This window comes from Thermobia domestica, chromosome 1 (assembly GCF_964235325.1).
Source record: "Thermobia domestica chromosome 1, izTheDome1.hap1.1, whole genome shotgun sequence".
In the NCBI taxonomy this organism is placed as follows: Eukaryota; Metazoa; Arthropoda; class Insecta; order Zygentoma; family Lepismatidae; genus Thermobia; species Thermobia domestica.
Window position 1 is genome coordinate 260,094,375 of NC_137454.1, and position 25,888 is coordinate 260,120,262.

The 25,888-nt window shown below is 34.6% G+C and overlaps 1 protein-coding gene across 1 annotated transcript; it reads right to left on the reverse strand.

Moving 5' to 3' along the window:
- Positions 1-349: 349 nt before the first annotated feature.
- Positions 350-25,242, reverse strand: LOC145660710 (lipid storage droplets surface-binding protein 2-like). Its single transcript, XM_081726073.1, has 8 exons — positions 25,086-25,242; positions 14,397-14,530; positions 11,632-11,817; positions 11,029-11,272; positions 8,884-9,065; positions 5,855-6,118; positions 3,379-3,489; positions 350-743 (listed from the first exon to the last, which is right to left on the reverse strand). Exons 2-8 carry the CDS (start codon positions 14,511-14,513, stop codon positions 504-506), a joined length of 1,344 nt encoding a protein of 447 aa, XP_081582199.1. The 5' UTR covers positions 14,514-14,530; positions 25,086-25,242; the 3' UTR covers positions 350-503.
- Positions 25,243-25,888: the final 646 nt, after the last annotated feature.

Sequence of the window (25,888 nt, forward strand, 5' to 3'; positions counted from 1 at the left end):
AAACACTGGTCATGCATGAATTAGAAACTCCAACCGGAAGTAGGCTCAAATCTTGCAAACGGTGCGAGATAATGAGAAAAAAATAATCGATAAAATCTCCTTTATCATACGCCTTGCCGATTTTTTTTTTCACGACTTCTTTCACTTGTGTCTGTAAGGGGACATGTACAGATGTGAGGAATAAGGATATTTATGTTCATATGCGAATGGTGCGCTGTGTAGAGAGCGCAGGTTCAGCTAGTTTTAACTTAAAAAAGCAAAACTTTGGCATTGAAAACCAATGACTACAGAAGTGAATGGTAGTGCAACAAATGTGCCAAATTTCCAATTTTACGAAGAACATCACACATACGAAAATAATGAAAATTTATTGAATTCATACATATTACAATTTTCTAGAACAAATATATAACATTTCAGGAGTAGAAGGTAAAAATTACAGTCTTTCCGTACAAAAGTTTAATATTTGGCTAATTTTATATAAAACACGAATTATCAGCATTCTAGTTTAATTCACTGCCAGACTGCTCATGGACAGAACTTACTTTCTCAGCAGTTTCAACAATTTCACATTTATCTTCAACCCTTGATGTAGTTGATGGCTCAACCGCAGCTTTCTTTTGTGGCTCTAGCCTTTCTTCAATTGGTCGTTTCTGCGGGAGGGATTTCATCTCTATGTTTTCACCACCATCATCAACAGAAGTTGGGACCACAAGAGAATTTGCCTTTTCCACGAAAATTTCCTTTAAAAAATTATAAAGGATTTCCAATATTAGAATACATAAAAGCTAAAAACCTGACGAATTCTGATAAAATGAAAAGACAAGCAATACAACAAAAAAGTATACTGAATATTTACGCTAAAATATTTTATCAGATAGGGAATGGAAGAAAAGAAAAATTAAAGAACCGAAGAAAGCTGACAAGCGTCCAAGTAAGCATACTAGTGTTGAGATCAAGTTATCACTATAATCTGGTACAGTAAAAACTTATTCGCCCTATTCTTATAGAATTTGCATTTTTAACATTTGTGTTAATTATTACTCTTAAGTTGGTGACCTGTCTAACTTGGAACTTGGCCGTATTGAAGCAACCCTACCCCTTATGCTATCAATGTTACATTCACCTACGAATGTTGGACATTACGTGATCTTCGTTCTTAGAAACTTGTTCGGAACATCTTTTACTGTTATGTGGTCCAAGAAGTCGGCAAATCCAAGGGAGAAAGGCGAGAAACTTGTCCGTTGAAAGTAACGTTTCCAAAACTACAGCAAGCGGTAAGTGTTTATAGTTTTTATGTATTATTGACAAATATACGAAACGATTGGTGCCATTAAAGGTTCCCCATTGGTATAGCTTTATATTCGAATCCTTTCTCTTTCGGCTGACAGAACATGATCATCGGATTAAGGTTGCAAAAGTTAAAAATCAAGAAGAGTAAGATATCAGGACAATATCACTATTATTTATTCGTCCGCTTGCTGGTCAACGATTAGGAACAGTTTCCAAATGCACAACAAACTTTTTTTTTTCCGCTAGTGAGATATGGATGTTTTTAGTATTTCCTGACCCTACGATCTACCTATCTTTTGTCAGGTGGAAAGGGGCGTGGAAGCCCTGGGTTCGATTCCCGACGGAAGCTCATGTGGTTCGGATTTTATGTTAAGATAAGCTGGAGGTCCAAATGTCATACAGCGCTGCTGCTGTACGGGACGCTAAACAAATCCAATCCAATACGTGGAAAGGAGAAATGAACGAAAGATGTGTTTTAACATTTCTGTGCAAGCCAAAATTACATTTAAAAGTGTACGAATGGCAAACTAATGTTCATATTTATTACATACTGTATTTTCACAAAATCTAAGCAAAGCGAACACATTATTACTAACCTATGTTCCAGTTTGGGCAAATGATATATTAGTAATAAGTGTTTGCTTTGCTAAAATTATACTTTTATTTAAGTTACAGATAGTTCCAAAGCCGGATTGAGCAGCATTCAAGTGTTTTTATACTGTAGAAATTTTGTATTTGTATTTATAAAATACAGACTGTAACTGTATTTATAAAATGAAGTTAGTTACTGCACTAGAACCTATTACATTACTGCCAACAATAGTTTTTGCTTCAAATACATTTTCTGCACGCTGCCAATTTTTCAATGGAATTAATAATATATAATATATATATATATATATATATATATATATATATATATATATATATAAACCGCTTGCTTTCAGTTTGATACTCGTAGTTACGTTTATTTTCATAATTTTATATATTTCATGTCAATTACGTTATTTACTTTCATAAACTTATTTTCCGACTAAAATCGGACTTATTTAAATTAAAATATAACTTCGTTAAACGCATAACGATGAAATAATAATACCCTATCTTAACTCCAATAATAATAATAATTTGCACGACTTTTTTAAATAATAATCTTCTCCAATCATGCTACTACGGTTATATTCGGCAGATTGATTTTGTATTTAATGTGTCTACAGTACTGAGCTTATGAGTAACTGCACCCATCCCCATGAGTCGAATCGCATGAATCCCTATCGCGAGTCGGAACGCGGTTTCCCCGCCCAAGCTGCGTACAGAGATTGGGCCCCTCACTGAAAATCAAATATGCTAAAACGAATCTATTTTGACAGCTTGCTTACTTTCTCAAATGAAACTAATACATGGCATGCCGAATAAACCTCCAATTTTATAAAGTTGGAAACTGCAGGGAACAACCACTCAAACTGTACAATTACATTAATTTGTGATACCTAAGCTAGAAACTCCCACGTGCAATTCCACAAAGGGCTATTGTCAACCAGCCAGCCAGGCGAGACTGCTTTTAGTTGGGTGATGCGCGCTTCGTAAACTGAGCCCCATGGCTACCTCTTGTGTCCCAGATAAGAGCTCGCTATTTATAAATTCAAATAGATTGCTTAGATGCGACCTCTGATAATCTAACCCAGGACCACATTTTCAAAGGTGGTACGAGTGGTAACTATTCTGGCAAGTTGTGATCTATGATACATGAATTACATTTAAATTCCCTGATTTTGCAGCCAATGAAAGGATATGGCCGACTTCAACTTGTGATTCAGTATATTTGTATTAGTGGATTGTACAACACGAACACTTAGTACTTTGATATATACTAAATACATTTTTAATTAAAAAAATATTTAATTTTCAAGAGACTTTGAAGTTATTTGACCCTTCAGAATCTCACCCAAGAACGGGTTTTTAAAAAATGAATTTTCTGTCCATTACTGAACTTAACGTAAAATAGTCAAAATACGAAACTTTACCAACATAAGCATCCTTACTAGATATATTTAGATTAATATGATGAATTATACTATTACTTACCAGCCAATAAACTGTGTATTCATTTACACTCTTCACTACAGACTGAATTGTGGAAACTTGATTCTTCAAATGGAAAATCAAAGTGTCTGACAATTCTTGGAAACTGGAACCCTGTAACATTAAGAAAATTAAATTAGGAATAGGAAGAGCTACAAAACATCCAATAAATTAGTTTCTAGAATTGAAAATTTAGCCTCGCTGTCGTATGTTCAACCTCATGTTTCTTAACACTTCATTCTAACACACCTAATGCTTTGTAATTGTACAAGGGTTTAGGAAATCTCGAAAGCTTAATACACCGTTGAAGTTCTAGAAGCTAACAGCCAAATGTTAATCCAGATAATAGTACAATTTTTCGAAATCCAGTACTTCCAAATAGGGAAGCAATACGCAACCTTACACATAATACATACTGCAATATATAATCTATTTACAATCGTTATCACCAAGCTCATAAGCAATGCAGTACTACTTTAACAATTGGCTACTTACCAATGAATCCAAGAGAGGATTCATTGGTAAGTAGCCAATTGTTTGTTAATTTGAATCATCATCTCATGCGCCCATATAATTATAAGCAGTGCTACTTTGTTTATCTGAGGTACGAAAGAAACTAATTACATATCTCGAGCTTCTGTATAACAGTGTGTCCACGAAGCAGTATTGGAAACAAAACGTAAGGAGCCAAAGTGCTCAAACTCTTTCCTACAAATTCAATATACATTACAAAAACTGATTTAAAACATGGCATTATAACCTAATAACTATGATGAAAGTAGTTTATAGGCCAGTTTGTCTGGATAGTCTATATCCATTAATCCATTTACAACATACTGATATATAGGCTAACTAAATATATATCACCATATAATTGCCAGAAATAAAATTCTCTCCCGGTAAGTTAATTATTTGGAGTATAATTATTCCAAATGAATATTACATATATTTCAAAATAATCTAAGCACACAAGTAACATGAAAATAGATTGGAAAAGTTATCGCCACACAATCAGATAAAGAAAACATTATCGATTGGTTATTCCGATTGAAATGATTCTACCGAATTTGCAACAATGCATTACTTGATATCGGATGCGCTTGTGGATAGTTTGTGGATAGTATTCATTAAGAAAATTTTTTCATCGATTGCCAACGTGTACTTGAAAAATATTCGTATTTCTCAAAGATTTTAACTTGTCTGAGATTTAAATAATTAATATTTTTCTGACCAGAGTATGTAATTCTTTATTAAAACTAAATTAATTCGTAAGTTTCCATAAAAACTGTTACGAATTAATTTTAATAAATAAGTACATACTCCGGTCAGTGGAAGGAACTGTCAGATATACGACCTTCAAGTTTTACATTGCACCGCAACTTCGTTTTGGCCCTTACCACCCACCAACTTCAGAAAAGTCATGTCTCTAAAGTATCTACTAAATTTTCAATTTCTGAACATTTTTCACAATTGGAAAGCGTTCCTTGTGAATTTATGCTACTTGTGTGGTATTGACGTTACATCTTGTACAGAGTTAGATATATGGGAAAGGCAAAAATTTTCTAACAATTAAAATTAATCTACTTAAAGGGCAATATAGATTGGCGCACTATACATGGCAGCCTTTGTTCAGATTTTAATTTATCCTAGAATGATGTTCCAAACACGAACTAGTAACTCTCAATCAACGAGAATTTCTTGCCCAGTTCAATGTATATAACGCAACATGGGGAGCTTTTCTGCGGGATACGTCACAGATTCAGCCACTCTAAATACGCCATAACGACAAACTTATAGAAATCATGATACAGTATTTACAGGGACTGATCGGTTGGTTGCAGTATAACGCTTCTTTTCGGACTTCGAGTTCGATGTATTCACACCTACTGTTTAAAGCAAGATCTGAATCAGCGTAGCCCACACAGAACAAAACCCTAATCAGGGTGTCCGTACTAACCACACTGCGAAGATAACTCAATGTTCTGTTATACGTGAAATACGTGGAATATTGGGGGAAAAAATTAAAAAGGTTTCAATATCGTGTATAACCAGGTTTTTCGTAAGTGTTTACCTATTCTTTAAATTTTCCTCTCTACCTATTACTTCTTTCTATCCGATGACTTGAGCGAGAGTTCAAAGCTAGACTGCTGTACACTAAGTTATTCTTACCATTACTTCATATACGAACTTTTCTACTAAAGGAGTTTTACTTCGAATCTGAGCATGTGTCGAGTATATGATGGTAATTTTGAAAACTATGTTCTAAAATATGTAATGTATTAAAATTATGGAACTTCATTCTACAATACAAGTTGAATCGAACTTAAGTTGCCACTTTATTATTTTAATCTACACGAAGTAACGTATTTCCCACTTCAAGTAACAAATATCTCCAGAGCACTCATTTTTACTTTATTGTAAACGGAAGCTTACATTTAACAGAAAATAAGGTTTTATTTAAATAAAATGTGCTTCTTACCTTCAACTGAAGGTACAAATTTCTGGCGTATTCAGCTGCCATGTCCATTTGAGATTTTAGGTTTTCTGGCAGCACGGAAAGATTATTTTGAGCTTGGTTGCAGAAGTTTATAACACCACGAGTCAACTTCCGAGCCACAATAATACTCTTCTGTTCCAAAGTTACTGCTGAAGCCTCATCATCTTCCTGTTCCTTACTTAATTCCACCCAAAGTGAATTCACCTTCTCAGCAAGAGATTTTGGATCTACATTATATTTTGCTAGCTGTAAGAATAAATAAATATTACACCAATAGAGATAAAAACGTACAGTTAATATACTGAAGTTCTCATTGTCATGAATACTGAAGTCTACTAGAGTTCAAGTATGCAATATACAAACTGCATAATACATTTGGGTATTATTCATAGTGTTCAAGAGAATACTCAATTTCATGATCAGACCACACGGAATACTATATGTAATTAAACATTCAGTTATTACAACAGCTAAACAAGTTAATTATTACTACTATTATACAATTACACAAAATGCGTTCTTTTCTAATTTGCAAAGAAAAACGGCTCGAGTTTCATAGACACGTGTTACGCCAGAATTATCAAAAGAGGTACAGTAGAATCAATGTGCATTAATAAATATATACAGAGTGAACTATTTATCTTTATACGCTTTCGTAACTTTTAAACTAATAGATACGAAACTAATTTCGTACTATGCAAATATCGATAGGGAGACCCTGTTATACCACCAGATTAACACTGTTGTTAACCCAACAGTTATTTTTCCAAATGGTATTACGTCAGTTATTACAAGTTTCAAATCTACATGCTAAACGGACTTACAATACCACTTATGCAGTGCTTCCAAACTCATTCTTTGTAACTGAAAATTTTCGTATGTCAACATCTACGGTTGATTAAAGATTTTTATACGAATATTTAACTAGACTAGGGCCATCGTAACCTGAGCTCGGACAGATCTAACATCGTGTAAGTTGACGACAGTGTTGCGAACCGTCATAGCAAGAAGAATCAAAGCGACCACATGACAGAACGATAAATGAATCGAATTACTTTATCACTGATCGAATCAGATTATAAGTTGAAATATTTACAAACTAGATATTTAAAAAAATAATCGTACTTCACTTTACTCAACATTCCAGCACAACGTAGTTCCACTAGGCCTAAAGTTATTGCCACAATGAATACTTTTTTCTTTTTCCACTTATTGACACAACTCTGTCCTTTTGACAAATTTGCTACGTAAATAGAAGTGGAGTTACATGGAACAACAACCGGTCCACCCCCCTATCGCCGCAGGGAGTAGGTTTTCGTGGAATTGAAAGCGAAGAGGGTGGTGAGTCTGTACGGCTCTTCTAAAGTTCAAGGGCAATGAACCATTATTTGGAATGTCAGGCTGAAATGAATATAATTTCTAATGATCTTTGTAGGAAATTTGTTGACATAAGGAAAAAATGTACCTACATACTCTATATATTACAGAGATTGTTATAATGAGCTTTTCATAAGGACTGATTTAGAAATTGAGTGGTTGGAAAGTAACGAACGTGATACAGCTATGTTTGTCTTTTCGTAGAAGACATTTTTTCATCAATATGTGAAGGGGAGGATAGGTTTAGACCCACAAAAATACATTTGGAAACACTAGGTTGTTTCCATGGTAACCGAACAGTGTTGTCGCATTTATACCTACTCATTACTGTGAAAGTTTGTGTTGTCAGGTTGTTTTGATTTTTTGTGCTATCATCTCAGTACATTGGTGTGAATATTGTGTTATTTTCATTCATCAGTGGAACATAGTTTGTATTCGTATTATTCACATAGACCTAAAATATAAATTTAGTATGTGTATGTGTGTGTGTGTGTGTGTGTATGTTTGTGTTTATGAACACAATGCCTGAAGTGCGTAAGAAGTGCGGAAAGGGGGTGCCCTTGACAAGTCAGGCACGGGAATTTGAGTTTTACGTCCCACGGTTATGCCGGTTAGGCTAAAGGAGAACGGGAATTTGTGTTTAATCTTAGGGAATATTTGGAGAAAGAACGTAACTACGGTCCTTTATTGCCATTGAATAAAGTGATTGAAAGTAGATTCAGCTTTATACATTAGCCCTACAACTGTGAAAAGAATCACAAAAGAGAAGTGCCTGAAAGACCTCGCTGAACCGACGGAAATTTTATCCACCCTAGGAAAAAAGCGTAAGATTTCTATAGTAAATGGAATTAAATTATCTATAATTGAAAGCCATTCTCTAACGCAAGTAGTTTTCATTAAAAAAAATATATAACATTATGGGTCTTAGCAGAGTCGTTCTGACGCGTGTTTAGTGTCCTACTAAAGAGTTGAACTGATTTTGAGTTTCTCTCTTTCAACAGCGAGGCTATATGAGACTTGGACCTACTGATTAACGTGGAATCCGAACCACATGAGCTCCCGCCGGGAATAGAACCGGGGTCTCCCATGCCAAAGGCGTACGCTAACCGCTTAGCCCGATCTCATACTAAAGAGTTCGACTAACATATGTTTCCATGCAGTAGTCAGGCATTTAGTATGACGCTAATCATATGTCAAAACGACTTTGCATAAGGCCCTACGTGTTTAGAAGTAACGGTTGTTTTCTTTACGATTTTGTAAACCATCATAACGCAATATTAATTTGTTTGTTTCTTTTGTCGAATACTTTCGTCAGGCATAATGTTAAATAATATTTTTGTTGTAATACATATATGATTCATTTCCACAAAATGTGCCCCTTGTTATATTTATATTGTTACAGAAGATAAATGTGGCAACCGCGCTTGATCGCACGTGAGAGTTATCAGAGCTCTTCTTAGCGCGGCCTTACTCTAATGGAGTAGACACAGGAATTCCGGGTAGCAAGGGCGAACTTCAACATGAGTTCGAATTTACTACTCTGAATGTCTTATATGTAAATACTAGGATTAACATTATGTGCTATGTTCTTACAATCAATAGCACAAAAATCTACGTAGGCAAACCACACTTACCACATCCATAATATTTGTTAAAGAGGCAATTGTTTCTTCACTTTGCTTCTTCAAACCCTTCATCTGAAGAGAAAGTGCCCTATACACTCTACGTCTGATCTTGCTGGATAATTTGCTGAGAACCTCAACTGTATGAGTCATTTGATCTACATCAGGATTTTTCTCATTCAAAGCAGCAATAGCTAAATGACAGAAAAAAAAAAAAAAAAAGATTCAAAGTATTGGTTTCTTTAGTTTCAATTATGGCACATAAAAATCAAAGTAACAACAGAAATAAAGAACTGTTAAAGCTGTTTCCCAATATCTAATATCAAAGAAAATCTGATGAGCGAAAATGTGAAAGAACGAATAAAACCCTGATCTCCAGTTCACCATGCATTAACCGTCTCACTATGCCGATGCAGTAACAGCCACTAACTCAGCATTCTGAAATGACAGCCATTTCCCACCATTTCGTTAATTAAATTTCAATTATCTATGCATCTATAGACTTGGTATAAAATTTGACTCTTCTATTTCATTACATATATTTCTCTAAGTTTTCACGTTCAAGTCAGAATTCTTTCCAATTAAAGAAATTGCAGATGAAAAATTTAAAGAACGAAAACTAAAAACGTAATGTAAATTTTTTAATACTTTTACTAACTTGACAAATATTCTTTGTCAGCGTTATACATATCTCGCAGCATGCAAAATTAAATACGGGGATTAGTTTCATACGCCCTTAAACACAAATGTAACTGGAAACCCTTAATTAACTTCTGAAGTTTAAATCTTGCACTGTAAATTTCAGCAAACGTACACTCATGTCCAAAATGATTGTCGCATATCTATAACTGTCTTCTTGTAAGAATATAATTCGATAATTATTTTTCAGGGTACTTTTAATACTGATACTATGTGTATATGCGGCAAATTTATATTTGTGTTAAATTTCATAGGAAAAGAATTATAAATACGAAAATTAGAGTGAGTAAAACAAAATGTTGCTAAATGGACAAGTTTTATTTTAGTTTTATTGTTCTTTTGACATGAAATTTGCCACATGTGTCTTTGCCGATTATATACCTACTAACATTATAAGAAATACCGGGCGAATTCGTTATCAAATTATATTCCTACAACATATTTATAGACATGCGACAAGAATTTTGGACATGAGTGTACAAGAATTTAAGCGCTTGAATCAAACTTATTTCTACAAGAATTGTTTTAATAAGCATTTTATAGTTTTGTTACCATGATTTTTAAGAATTTAGTCAGCTCTTAATACTTTCAAGGAGGCTTTTTTTTTTTTTTTTTAATAATAATAGTAATTATGACCTATTAAGGATACACGGTTAAATTATGTGAAAATCTAAGAACTTCAGCGTTATGGATTCCGAAAGAACTAGATTTCTTAATTAGAACTATTTGTATCATCGACACATTTCACCAATTTTGCACTACCGCATCTCTTAATCGGACTACCTGCCTTAAACCTACCAATTGTCGAATTTTACAGCAATATTCTCATTTTTAAACTTCCAAACTCCCCGTAAGTATGGGAAATCTTTTAGAACTGTTGCCTGCTTGCTTGTCTCAATAGGAATCAGAGCAAAAATTGTAAGAGAAACTATTCGACAGATTAAGCGTTAATAGAACCGGCTTCATCTTCCCCCTTACTTATATTTACACCCTACGATCACTCGTTGCAATATTGGATTCTTATAGTTTGAAAGTATCGCAACTTCAAAATGTGAAACTAAACATTTGTTTAATTCAAATATCAGTAACTAATTTGTTTAAATCAAATATCCGTATCATATGATTAAAATATTAGTTAAGTGGTTAATACATTTCGTCTTGAGCCACAGTCTCAGATTCACTTCAGCTAACCGTACCACGCCAATGTTAGCCAAATCGTGAAAGCAATACATTATATTACCGCTTTAACCTTATGTATAAACACACGTTCTTATTCCTTAGGTTTTCTTTTCATTTTCTTTTCACACTAAACATGCTAGTCTTCCACGTTGTTTACATTTAATGTACACAAATTGTGAATAGTTTTCCTTATTGAATCAACGCAAATAAATTACAGTAAGCACTCGACCTTAAATTTGAAAAAGGGATTAATATCAATATTATGATAAATTATTATACCTTGTTTTTCCTGGGCTTCTTCCTCTTTTGTTGCTGGAAGATAGTAATCCACATACTGATGTGCAAGATCTGCCGTAGTGTCTAAGGTGCTAACGGCTACCTTTCCATACTCTGTAGCCAAAAGCTCATTGGCCTTGCTCCAACCGTAGTCCCTAATAGCAATAATTTTCTCTGTTCCCAGTTGCTTCATTGTGGATATCTTCTCAATTGTTGGTTGCAAAGAGGATTTCGCAACACCATAAATCTAAATGAAAACAATCATTCAGAGACAGTCTGACAAATAGATGCAAAATATACACTGTTTTTGAAAGATATGGAGAGAAACTAAATCAATTAAAAAAGCTCTATTCTCTCGCTACCTACTAAAGAAACTGAATCTTTGTACAATATCTTGAATGCTCCAGAACAAATTATGCTCAAATTGCACTGATTAAATTATAGCCCATAAAATTTATGAGGTCACTTATTCGAATAATTTACAGTAATTGAAAAAAAAAATGTAGTTAACTGGCCCTAACTGAAACTTCATTACACAAACTGATTTTCAATCTTAACATATCAGACGTTAAGATTACCTCAGACAATACTCTACTGTACACTTACTTCTTCAGGTGGTTGTTTCACAAGGGGAATCTTCTCTTCAACAGCGATTATTCCTTTGCATAAGGCTCCATCAACTGCACGAATTGGCTGTTCAAGTTTATTTGCAATTGGTGCAGCTTGCTGCAAAGCCTTTTCCAATGTTGTTTCGGCAGTGCTCAGTGTCCACCCAACAACTTTATTGGACTCCTAAATGTGAAGTCAAAAGAAAACAATTTTCTATAGACAAGCTAGTAGCTCAGTTTTGTCAAAAATACAACTGGAGATTCTACTGTATTTATTGCATATAGATCTAAAATCAGAAAAGTCTGTACTCGAACGAACAAGAGTAAAGCACCAATTTGCGTCCAATCAACAGAAGTGCAGTATGCCTAGCTAAAACCTCGGTTGTAATAATTTCTTTATATGATGCATTCCATTCTTTACCAAGCTTTTAATTTCTTATCAATCTCAAAAGAGAACACCTGAACTAAGAATTCCGACTATCTTAGTGAGACAACGTGTAGTTTACAATGTACTGGTTATTATTTGAGTCCAACTCCACGGTTGCCTTATGGCTAATGATTGCTTTTGATATTCAATATTGAGAAAATATCAACGCCACACAACGCTAGTACTACTACTACTAACAATAATAAATGCCTCAGAACATTCACGAAGCAACACCACTTGAATGGACTGATTTCTATTCAAAGTGATGTAGAAAAAAAATTAAGATGAACTGATGTCGGATTTACTTTAAACAGGACGAGGACAACGGTGAAAAGTTCCTTTCTTATAAAGTTAAGTCCTCTTGGGTCAAACAGTACAGGGTGATTATAAAAAGTAACAGTCGTAATAATTATTTCTTCATAGCTTAATATTAACCCATATTGTGTCAATCTAAGAAATTTTGCAACCTGATGCTACTATGAGAAATTAAATTTGCAGATTTCCAAAAATGTCAAACGTCCATTGATGAACTTCGTTCTGGTGCACCTTTAACAGTGCTGACTCAAATACACTGATGTTATCCATCACATGATATTGTAGAATCGAAGACCTCTGATGCATTATAGAAACTATTGGCATTTCGCATAAAAAGTTACATCTTCCGACGAAGTGTTGAGCACATAGGTCTGTGGCAGAGCATGAGGAAATATCGGCCAAATACATTTCCAAACGTCTGAACGCTGAACGTCGGCAGCGAGTGCAGATTTCTTTTCAGGTATATATATATTTTTTGTCCCCTTCCCTCGGAATTGAAGCATCGCCCTGCGCCGGAGCCAAGATATATCAAATAGTGCCCAATGCAGCTCTAAATCATTTTAATTTCTCCCCAACAAACTTTTTTGGAAGAAAATGTGAGTACTCACTTGTGAATACATTATCTTTACGAAGAGGATACAAGCAGGATGTAGCGAAGATTCGTAATTCAGGATCTGATTTACATCCACAGCTTTTAACCTAAGACAAAACAAGTTTAAAAGCAGTGGAAAACAACCTCATCCCTACTCCCAAAATACTTCATGTGAAACTGTTCATGGTATAGTGATGGCCAGTGTTTTATGGAACTTCGAGGGTATACTCATGACAGATTCTCAACCAAACTGTGATACGGCGACAGTATTTTTTGGGAAGCATCAAGATGTTTAAGTGGGGAGAAAAAGAAATATAAGATCGCCGTGGAAAGCTGTTTGAAACCTTGCACCAAGACAAAAAGTTTATAAGTGTAACAGCAAACTACGAAGAAATGTCTCACCAAAGGTAGTGCCCTTAAACTTTTTTTTCTGTTCCTTATCTTAGTAATAATAATCTTAACTTCAGTGCCCCAAAGAAGCTCGCTAGCAAAAATACAGCGCATTGTGTGGTATCAGCACTACATTACTATATAATAATAATAATAATAATAATAATTATTATAATACAAAAACTTTGAAAAGAGGAAAACTAATATAAAACAATTTAGATAAGAGTGAAACAAATAATTCCTTGTCAACGATGTTAAAATTGTCATACTCTATCTATCTAAAACAAATGAAAGCTAAGAAACAACAGTCTTGAAATTATATTTTAGCTTATTGTTCACGTGATCTGAATGACTGAGTAGAACAAGTAGGCTAGGTAGCGTAGTTCTATTCTCGATCAATCTCATTTTTAGTTCTTATTTTCTTTTGAGAATACAGCACAATCCATTAATGCATTTCATTAGTTACAGGTTCCGTAGATCTGGAAATTCGAACTTCAATATTGAAATTTCGGTAATGCACACGTGGCAAACTTCCATATATTGGGAATTAGTATCCAATTAAATTGACAACTTTGAAGTCAGCATATGTATTTTCAATCAAATTTACATAACGTTCAATGGTTGACATACTTAAATTGATCTAAGCGAATATGTCAACATTACATATTAAAGACTGTTTTAAAACTTTGTGGTAAGTTCCTAATAAGTCGAACAGAGAACAAGTGGAATCTTAAGTTTTATATCGTCTACCAGACACAGCAATGCCATAATTCATTCACTTAGATCATAAATCTAGCTTTAAGATTTTTGACTTCACACATCGATAAACTGTTCAGTTACAGGTGTATTTTATCTGACAATTTGATATTCTAATTCTAAAATAGTTTAATTTGGAACATCTAACGTGTCTTCATTAAAAACAAAATGAATGACAAAAAAATCTGGTGTTTCAACCTAAATTTGAATTGAACATCTCAAAAATATTTTCCACTTATGCAAGACAAAGTTAAATTTCGCTTTAGTTCTGTAGAAATCTCACCTTGACTTTCCCGTAGAGATCTGTCGTCTGATTCCATGCGAATTCAACAACTGGTAATTTAGATAATCTGTTCACGCATTCCAAGTTAGAAATTTCCATTTTTGTCTCATCAGGCATCTTGGCTGAATAAAAATCTGAAAGAAATTTATATAACTTTAGCAAATTAGTAACACTTCATATACAAACTTTCATTAACTTTTTTTTTTCCAAATATATACAATGACTAAAGTCTGAGCCTCCCCTATTCTGTAAAGTGTTATTCCTTAGAATATCCCTTAGAAACTATCTAAATAAAACTTGTATTGGCTCTCCAGAAACTACACAACTTACTTCTCCCTCCTCCTCAGTTTGATTATTGATTTCGCACACTGCTGTTGTTCACTATACAATTTTACAAGGTTCTTTTCCCCTTAAAGCCCATCTAAACAAATAACTTTATATTTGTTAATCAAAAGAATTAGATAAAACAGGATTTATACACACCTCTAATCTTGCTTATTCCCAATATCCATGGCGTGTGTCATACATACCCTGTTAACCTATACGGCACATACGTGTGACAAATTTGAAAGTACTTTTATTCCCTAATCTAGAAAACTCTTCCAGACAGACCTAAGTTTTTCATTACATTATATCATCTTTTAAATCATGATTCACTAATAAACGCCACCTGTAGAGTAAAAAAACAACTATCTTTGTTAAGAGAATATTTTTAATTTCTTGAAGTTTACTTTTTAACTACCATGCTTGCTTTCCTGTAGCAGATTATACAATTAAGTATCTTTACAATTTACAGTACTTGAGTTATAGCCTCGGTTCGATTCGGAGCTGACGAACTTCATTGTTTTCAAACCTGCATTGACTTTAGAGAGAAAAAAAAATCTTATGTTATAGATGCCCCAACAAAGGCAAATGAACTAATTTATATTGCTGTTGGTCCCTATTGCTATTATTATTTTTATGAACTTGAGATACACCGTTCCTTGTACCTTTAAAAAATAAAATTTCCACTTACAGAAATACACAACTTTTGTTGCAATGATAAACAACAAAAGTGGTTTGACGTAAATGATAAATTTCATTATTCTTCAAGGTGTAAAGGCCTAATGCTCCTAATGACCTAGTGGCTAGAGCGTGTGACTGGTGCATGTGGTCCCAGTTCGATTCCCGGTGGAAGAGAACAAAAAAAAATCAATCACTTTCATTAAACATCAGTCCTTTTGTGTAAATAGCATAAATATAGGATTAATCATAAGCCCTTTATAGATAACTATCTTTCAGTTTTCTTTCTACAAATCAAAATACAGGCATCGGAGCATCTAATGGCATTGAAAATAGCTTTGTAGACCAAATGAAGTACAAAAGGAGATTTCGTAGACTAAATAAAGCAAAAAAGGAGACTTTGAAGACCAACCCGCCTCTAATAAGGAACTTCACAAATTAACTTTCAGTTATGTCAGAAAATTTAACATTTTAAATAGTGATTTACCCCTGCCAAGATGCCGGTTAAGACCAGAAATAAAAAATATATTTATCTATTTTCCAATCTTCACAAATGATTGAAGACATTTTTAATTTTCGGACACAAAGAAAGCTGAGGGACAACTCAGCTGTACAGTCCAACAGAACAAAGCTTTTATTTCTTGTCCTGGATGGGGATTGGCTTATTTTCAAAGATACGATATTATTATGATTTGACATCTCAGGAGCATTACATAATATACAGGGCGTTTCAAAACAACGCCGACAACGTTTGGGAGGTGATTTTGGGTTTGGCACCAAGATAAGACAAAACTGTATAGACTAATCGAGGTGCACAAATGCTTCCTTTCGGAATTATAGACTGCCGAAAACATGAAAAAATGAGCTTTAGAGGTTCATAGCTCCAAAACTACGGAACCTACCGTAGTCGGGTCAAGACTTCACTTAGGAACTAATACGTGTCCTATCCAAAAATCCATGTTTCAGAATCCTGTAGTACTTCCGCAACAATTTTCATCGAGGTACGTGATGAGTACTTCAAATTATTTGCCCATAATCAAACTCCCTATATAAAAATGGTCGCGTAAGTACCTTAGGATTCTGAAACCTGCAATTTTGAATAGGGCACGTATTAGTTCCTGAGCGAAATCTTGACCCGACTATGGTAGGTCCCATAGTTTTGGAGCTATGGGTGTTTAAAGTTTATTTTTTATATATTGTCGGCAGCCTACAACTCCGAAAGGAAGCATTTGTGCATCCAGGTTGGTCTATACTTTTAGTCTTATCTTGATATCAGGAATCACCTTCCAAACATTGTGTTGTTTTGAAACACCCTGTATAAAAGAAAAACTTTGCACTTGGATAAATTTCAGTTCATTGACCGTGCATTAAACAACTATGTAATTAGAGCATCTTTTTTTGCAACACTTTTCTGAAGAGCTTGAATGTTTTTGTGCTCTTTGCATTACTCTTCTTTCAATCACATGACACCTTCCAACATCTCTTGAGCGATTTGTGCCTACTTTAGGTCTCCTTTTTTAAGAGTATCTGTGGCTTCACCAAGCAGAGGACTTGCGGATTCTTTGGTCTCACTATACTTCCTCTTCCTTTCATTAAGCTGGTTTTCAATTTCTTCTATGTTCTTCTAGGCACTAATTGCATTTTCCAGTTTTTGTTCTGATTTTTTCAACTTTTCTTTCTTTTCTGGGCTAGTCATTGTTCCTCCAGAAACTTTCATGATCATTTAGACCCAAGGTAATCATTTTTTTTTTTTTTTTTTTTTTTTTTTTTTTTTTTTTAGAAATTGGAACGAGATGAGGCTTGTTGTTATAAAACTTTAAGGCATCTTTCACAATCAAAATACTGTTTAAGGTTCTACAAGACATCTGAGTCTTTTCCTCTGTCAGAGCACTTTTTGATACTGAAAATCTTTCAATATGTGCATTACCATGAGACAGGCAGAGTGCAGCTTTTATTACTTTACTTACTAGAGGAAATTTTGGTGAACCATCCACCTTCTGAAGTCCCATAAAAAGAGCCCAGTAACTGTCAATAAGTGAAGAAGTAATTTCACTTCCAGCAGGTTCATGCTCTTGCTGTAAACGTTTCCATTCGTCAACAAGTTGATCATCTGGCTTTTGCTACAGTTCTGACGTATCTGCAGCTACTTTGTGATTTTCGAGCCTCAGGATTGAGAAATACTAGTGCTCGTTTAATGTGAACAAAATTAGTCATTGTATTTTGCACCAAATTTTTACCACCTGAAATTTAATGTGCTTTTACACTAAGAACTGTTGAGCATCCTAAGAACTTCTGGTAGTTTAGTTAGTTCTTTTCTTGTTTCCTGTGAAATGACAATTTGTTTTCAAGACAGTAAATTGTCGGTTTCAAACAACCTACAATTGGTCCAATCATATGACGCTGACTTCACTTCATCAACAGCAGCACATTTAGACACTCTGTTTGCGACAGTTTCTATGACTTCTAATAACTTTGCATGTAAAATAAGAACCAGCGGAACTTCACTGAAAACGATGTGTAAATTTCTCATAACTTGGCAGAAGACAATGTAAAGTGCAACTCAGCTAATATCCCAGTCTTGAGTAGATCTACAATTTTCCTCACAGACTGCTTGTCCAAAATAACACTTTTCTTTGTATGGAATATACTTGAAGTACTGTCGTACACCAGTCCACTGTTCAAGTAATATTTCACATATTTATTACCTTGTATTTATGTAATTTTCTACTCATCATTATTATTTTCTTTTATTTAATTACTGACATTTTCTAGTACATTGGCCACAATCCAAACAATATGACTAAGTAAGGATAAAAAGAAGAGACTTAGTAGACTAATGTTTCAAAAATAGAGACTTTGGCCAAAAAGATATTTTTAGATGGAAAGAGACTAGCTCCGATGCCTGAAAATAAAGCGAAAAATCTTTTTGCCCTAACGATCCCTTTGTGCCTGAAACCTATACAGCTTTGCATCAGACAGATTGCCTAAATTTAACTTAAACAATACCGCCTTAAATAACAGACCGTTCTTGAGTAAATAGAAACTTACATCACGTTCACTCTTTTCTATAAATTTCAAATGTTACTTGAGGAGTCTACCAATTTGCAAAATTAAAAAAAAAAAATTCTGTATGCTGAAGCTTAGCACGTCATTAAGAGCTCTCCTTAAAACTAGTTTTCTTTCTTTCTAGTTTATATTTCAATTGCGAATAATTCAGTGGAATAATATCCAAGTTTGTTCTTATCACAGTTACTAATGACATTTTTAATCGTTATACTAACACGCCTTTGTCGTTGAACATTTATCTAGCAGTTGTATAGACACATTCTCTGGAACTGGCAAACGTACTGCATCTATGGTTTTCCCTTTTTCTTTCCATAGAATTTGATCAATATTCTTTACCTCTTAAAATTTAATATTTTTTTCAGAACACATTTATTTTTTGTCTTTTATATCGGGAAAAGATAAAAAATACACCGTTAGTTCCTTCAAATTGAGAAGATCAATTTCAGAGGCAAAAATAGAAATTTAAAAAAAAAAATCTTTCTCTAGATTTTCTCGCCAGTATGCATACGGATTCCCCACGAGATTCAAAGTCCAATGATTTGAAGCAACTCCTTTCAACGAGTGTTTAAGAACCCACAAAGTAAACTGAACAAAAAACTAAGTACTGTCTTTGGAATGTGTTCCATAATCTGAGTTAAAATTATTCTTAAAAGCAATATACTATATATCGAAAAATACAGAAGGAAAAAAAACATTTACCTTACTATCGTACAATATTAACTTATGCTTTCATTTTGTCTGAAGATTTGTACTTTGTAGAGACAAGGAATAATTTTTGTCTGTATAGTGTTGACATGCCTTAATGACACTGTTATTGGGATGAAGGTAAAGCTTAAACACTAATTATTTAGTGTCAGAGACACGTAATTTACCGATCTCGTATTAATCAGTCTTTTTGCAGAAATGAATCGCTTGAGACAGAACTATGTTTTATATTTCAGTTTAATAGTCTTTCATTGAACATTAGGAAATGTAAAGTGTTTAATATTGTGTAATTTGTTTATGCAAGGAACATACTTTTCTCTCACTAACCCGCTGTTGATGTACAGGAGTTCCTCGTTATGAACCTGGATGAACGTTCTACCACTGAATCACCGTGGCCACTGGTAAGTTACAGTTTTGAGTTCAACACCTGTTTATATTCGGGCAAACTCGTTAATTTTATCAGTCACAAAACTAATCTATTGATTTAGCAATACTAGGAGACTTACCAATAGAACAGTTTTAATAGTTTTGTCTCGTTTGAAGGTAGGAATTTTTCCGAACAACCAGAAAGTATGGCTAACTACGACCTATGAAACCCGAAGGTTTAATGCCACATTCAAAAATGCTCTCCACTGACTTATGTTCTTACCCAACTGGAATTTACTTCTACTTTGTAGCTACTCCTATTTCTGTGTGATCCATCTTAATACTGTCTTCCCATCTGCGCCTAGGTCTTTCTAATGAACTTTTTCCGATTGAATTTCCATTCGTAATCTTGAAAGCTTTCCTATTTTTTTTTTTTTTTTTCATTTTGGCTACATGAATGACCTGCTCACCTGAGCCTCCTAGACTTAATGAAAATGAATGTTACTAGACTGTATAAATTATGCAATCCCTTGTCCAAGTTTTCGCCATTCCCTATTCTCGCCCCCTTCTGGGTCAGAATATTCGCATCAGAATTCTATTCTCAAATACTTTGCGTTTTTTTTTCTTCAAAGTAAGCGACCATGTTTTGCAACAGAGAACAGACATAATTATAGGCCTACTTTAAAATATTGTAAACTTTTAATTCTCATATCTTCATCCTGTTACGGCCCAAGACGAGGTAAGTGGCGTATCGCAATATTCCATCATTAAACTGTATACCTGGCTTAATAAGATTTCTCACACTGAATACCCTTTGTTAAGTGCCTTACAATAATAGCTGCAGTTTTCTCAATGAGCACAGTCTTTTCTCGCGGGATCCTCTTGAAATTATGCGCTTCTTTTGACCACTACATCTACTTACTTCTACTAGTCACTAGCGTTACCATTGCTGGAAGCAAAGGCATTCCAGGGAGAATGATCTCTACAAAGCAACCGTAATTCCTATGTTTCACACAATTGTTCCTAAAGGGAGCTCTGCTATATGCATTCGGAATCATCTGTACTTCCTGACGTTGTCACTTTATATGCAAATATGAGACATGCGTAATTTTGAAGCATTGTACTGTATCGTGTTATACAAATGATCACAAAGTACCATTTATTAATATTCTGACAAGTACTATGTATATATTAGTCAGTCACTGCACACTTTACCTATACAGCAAGCGGTAGTACATATAAGGTAAACCATTTATCTTTATATGCCCTTGTAACTTTTTAACTAATTAATAGACAGAAAACAAATGTTGTAGTATGCAAATATCGGCATGGGACATTGGCATACTCTGTGATACCACAAAGTTAATAATGTTGCCAACCCAACAGTTTTATTTCATTTTTTTAAATAGCACTACGGCAGGCTATTACATATTCAAATCTACGTATAAAACGAAAACTTCCAATAGCACACCTGTCATGCAGTTTTCCAATTGACTGAGGATGGCAAGGTTCTAGAACACAGGTCCCCCTTCCCATTTAGCTGTAATAAAGACTGATAACGTGCCCTGCAGGGCTCTAACCCGCCTTCACTCGCTCACGCTCGCTCGGCAATACCATTTGAATTAAATATTAAACTTTGGTACAGAAAGGAACCATCCTAGGTACTAACCTATATGGGGGGGGGGGCTGTATTAAGAACCTTCCCATTGAAGTTTAATGGGGGACGTAAGCATCGACAATATTTGTCCTCTTCACGATTAATACAGACTGTATGTTTAAAAACAAACATATTAAAGAAACAAAAAACCTGCTACAAAATATAAATAAATGAAAAAGCAAAACAATATACAGATGAAAATTACATAATAGGAAATAAGGACGCAACAGTATCAAACATCGAAAAACCAAATTTCGGAGACTTTTATAAACTGTACTAACGAAGGTGAGACTGATGGGGTAATGCACAAAACAGCACCTTAATGCTAGTACTAGAACACTAAGTTTTACATCCCACGCTGATGCTGGCTAGGCTAGAAACTGATGAGAAACGAACGAAAGGTGGAATGAAGAAAAGTGGGAGAAACGGGAGAGCCTCGAGAAAACCCACGCACACGGTGTTTGTTCACCACAAAGCTCATTTGAAGCTAGTTGGGATCGAACTTAATACTAAACTCATCATACGACTTATTTCGAACAAGTAGAACCAAAGTTATAAGGAATCGAAAATTTGATAGTTTTCAAAGAACTATTTTGAAAAAGTTTTTAGATAAGTATCGCATCCAATTAGCTACGTGGTTTTCAATAGATATGAAGATCACAATGCCGTTTACAGCAATTTGATATCAAACCATCCGGGAGACATTAAGAAAAAAAAAGTTAAAAAATGAAACTGAATTTTCCAGTTTTAACGTCCCGTGTTTATACCCTTTCGGTTAGGGGAGACGATTAAAGCAAGTGAATGATGGAAGAATTGGTGGAATGATAAAGTGAGAGGAAACAAGTATCTCGAGAATACCCAGCCACGATATTGTCACCCACAAACTTACTTGGTCGGGAATCGAACCAGACCCCACGCACGAGAGGTACGCGCTCTACCACTTAGCTACCGTGTCCCCCGTTAAAACTTTAAATATTGCTTAAAATAACGTAATTGTGATAACTTCTTGTTTTATTTTATTATTTATTTACTTTGCTCCTATAACATTACAAGTTCCTAAAATTACACAATTTTAAGCTGAGTTGTAAATTTCAAATAAATTGCTACGAACGGTCTAAGATATCAAACTGCTGTAAACAGCAGGGACGTACGGAAGGGGGGGGACACGGGGGTCCGGACCCCCCCCCGAAATTTCGACTTTTTTAAAATTTAGCCTAATTTTAGGGGCAATTTTAGCAATTTTAATATAAAATAGCTTCATATTTAGTTTGAACCCCCCCCGAAATAAATTCCTGGGTACGCTACTGGTAAACAGCATTGTGATCTTCGCATATATTGAAAATTATATAATAATCTGACGTAGCGCCAGTTGAAAAATTACAACTTTATGTTGGGTTGGCCTTGAGTTATATGCCAACCAATATCCCTCTGCAGATATTTACAAGGTACAAAAATTTGTTTTTCTGTCCATTAGTTTAAAAGTTACAAGGGCGTATCAAGATAAATGTTCCATCCTGTATATATAAATTAACACAATAGCAGGTCTCAGTTTCACAGTTTCCGCTTTTTCAACAGTGATCATAAAGTCGTTTTATTTAGGGCTGACATTCGTCCCGAAAATATTTCTCAGGACACTTAAATGTCCCGGATTACAGCGAAGAAGAAAGGAAGGGAATATTATAGTTTGCCTTTTCCACAGGATTAAGTACAGTGGAGTCTCGATTAACCGAGGTTCTATTATCCAAGCTTAATATCTTAAAAAAAACTTTCAAAAACTAACCTGGTTATAACGATAAGCAATCTGCAGAGTTTTGTTCCAGTAACAAAGCACAAATGAAGTTGGAGTAAAAATAGCAATCCCGCCCGATGTTATCGCATTTAAGCAAGCAAGCTTTAATTGTTGTACGTGTTGACCTTCAGTTTCTGTGTCAAAGTCACAACAGGTGGATTTTCTCGAACAACATATAAGAGAACTGTTTGTAGGAATTATTTGAAAAAAGGAAACTTGTTTTATCCCTAGAAGATAAACTTACTGCTATTAAACGATTACATCGTGTGAAAGTACTAAAAAGGTGGCAAGTCATTTAGGCATTGGTACTGTACTACAAAACTGTCTTGTGTATCAATCCGTTAACCGAGTTAGGTCCGGTCCACATTAGCTCGGATAATCGGGACTCTATTGTATAAAATTATTCTCTTCAACTTCTGAGTACGGCAATTCAGAATTTGAAAAAAAGAAAAAAGAAAAAGAAAATTCAATGCATAAAACACGGATTTAAGTTAGTTCACGATTTAACTACTTTGACATGAACAAAGTATTCGTTTCATTGGGCATGGACAAAAGGTATTACTGCTCAATCTTATCTTTAGTACTCTGTTTCAATTTGAGTCTTGCTTCTGAAATATTTTAATCAGTAATCTCTGACCGATATTTTTGGTAATTTTCCGCTGACCATTCAAGAAAAATCCATTGTTTTAATTAATAAAACTGAAGAAACAATGGGAACATGTTGGAGTAATATTTTTTTTAAAAAATAAAATAGAAGCTTATGAGGTGGGGGAAAACATTTTTTGAATTATTTGCGGCAGATTTAGTTTTCCTTCTTTTTACGCGACAGTGATTACGCGTTTCCGTTGCCCCTTCTATGCCACCATTTGAATGACTAACAGACTCTGAAAGCCACGTAACATAAAAGATCTTCCTGAGAATAATAATAATAATTTGCTTACCAGGGAAGGGGTAAATCATCTCCTTACGTTTGCTTAACTAGGGAGAAGGTTTACTAAAATGACTAAAAATGTGATTAGTAATACTTGAACTGTCTAATGCAAGAAAGTAAATTTGCATATAACACTTCATTTCATTTTAAGCATTTCAAACATTTTCGTAATTTAGCAGCGTCCCTTATTTTCATTTTTGAATTATGGCAATCCTAACTTTATTACGCAAAAAGTTGAGAAAATTTAGTTTTGAATATGACTACGCAGGAAGGTTCTAGAACGCAGATCCCCTATATAGATTAGCAGCTAGGTTAGTTCCTTCCTGTAGCAAAGTTTAATATTTAATTAATATAGTATTGCCGAGCAGGCGTTAGCGATTGAAGGCGGGTTAGAGCCCGCAGGGCACGTTGACTGAATAATTTAATAACTTCTAAACTTTGAACTAACTGAATTTTCTGTAAAGATACATAACCCAATTTTTCGCTTTAAGCTTCCACCTGGCTAAATGGTTAGTGTATGGGAGACTAGAATTCGGTTGCGGGTATGGTTCGATTTTCACATTAAACTCTAGGTCCAATTCTCGCATATGGCCTCGATAAACTCAAATCAACAAAATTTTTGCTTTGTTTTAAAGCATCGCTGGAAGAAAATTCTAATTTAACTTCCAAATGATTCAAATTAACGAGAAAGAAAATTACATCGTGCATTAATATTACCGTATTTTCATTCTTACAATAGTATATTATGTTTATAAATAAAGTAATTTCAGCATATGTTCAAACTCACCGCTTTGCAACACTTCCGAAACTTTTCTTGGATTGTGTATTCGCCAACAGGAAACGCCCCCTTACGATCGCCGATGTTATATTGTAACGCTAAATGCACTTTTTTTTTTTTTTTTTTTTTTTACTACATAGACTAGAAATATTATTTGTCTCTTAATTCATTAGAAGTAAAGTCAACTGGTATCAATGCAGATCGAAATAATTGTAATAACGATAACTTTAGACGTTTTAAGCTTCCCAAAAATCGGCCACTCAGAACGCAGACACGAATATATTTCATCACAAGAATTCGATGAAAACGAATTAAAAACCAACGAGACGCACACAATACATTTAACAATAGTTGTAGAATCTGATACAACTTCGAACCTACCAACAGTTTCTTACCTGTAAATTTCACTAAATCACTTTCTTAGCAACACACAAATAATGCTCGCTCACAAACTGATTAACACAACACAAGCTTCTCTTTATTAGAGTTATCAAGTTCTTGAAACTGAAGGATCATGTGCTTTACATGAGAACGTCACGACCAATCAGAAGGATTCATTTTCTTGCGTCATTGTTGTTTAGAGGTTTAACGGGAATGGTCTGTTGCAGGGTTGCCCGATACGGTATATTACCTGAGAATCGGAACTTACAATATTCAAGGTCGGATTCTGTGAATTTTCAGATCATGCAAGATCATCTAGGATGTAGTCAGTGGCGTAAATACGCCAGAGCTGCCGGAGCGGTGCCCCAGAGGTTTGGGGGTGGGCTCCGTCGAAGTAAATGAAAAACGCAAATGCAAAATTCAGTCTGTCACAAAAAGTATTTTGGGAATACGAAAAAAAAAAAAATACTGAAAAAACGTGATAATGATGCTGCATTTCTCGACCTCCTTGCTCAGTACGTAATGACGACCTTTTTATATTTCAATCAAGACTAGTTAAAATGAAAACAAACATGCTGTTTACTTGGAATAAGCTCCTTGAAATAACAGCAGCAGGGGTCGAGATTTAAACGAGAAAGATAAGCTATTTTTGGTTTGTTGCCTTACGGATTGATTTTTACTAAGGATTTCCTCGTTTTATCCTCCGCCAGGGGAGAGGGTTGTTGTCAGCACATACCTATAATGTCAGAATCTAAAAGCAGTTTTATCATGTCGAGGTCAAATCCTCCTGCAGTCTGCACACACTGACCGCGGGACC

Coding starts and splice junctions, on each gene's coding strand:
- LOC145660710 (XM_081726073.1), bottom strand. CDS start 14,513: ATGCCTGATGAGACAAAAATGGAAATTTCTAACTTGGAATGCGTGAAC. Junction 9,066..11,028: donor AGAAGCCCAGGAAAAACAAG/GTATAATAATTT, acceptor TCTGTCATTTAG/CTATTGCTGCTTTGAATGAG. Junction 6,119..8,883: donor TAACAAATATTATGGATGTG/GTAAGTGTGGTT, acceptor TTATTCTTACAG/CTAGCAAAATATAATGTAGA.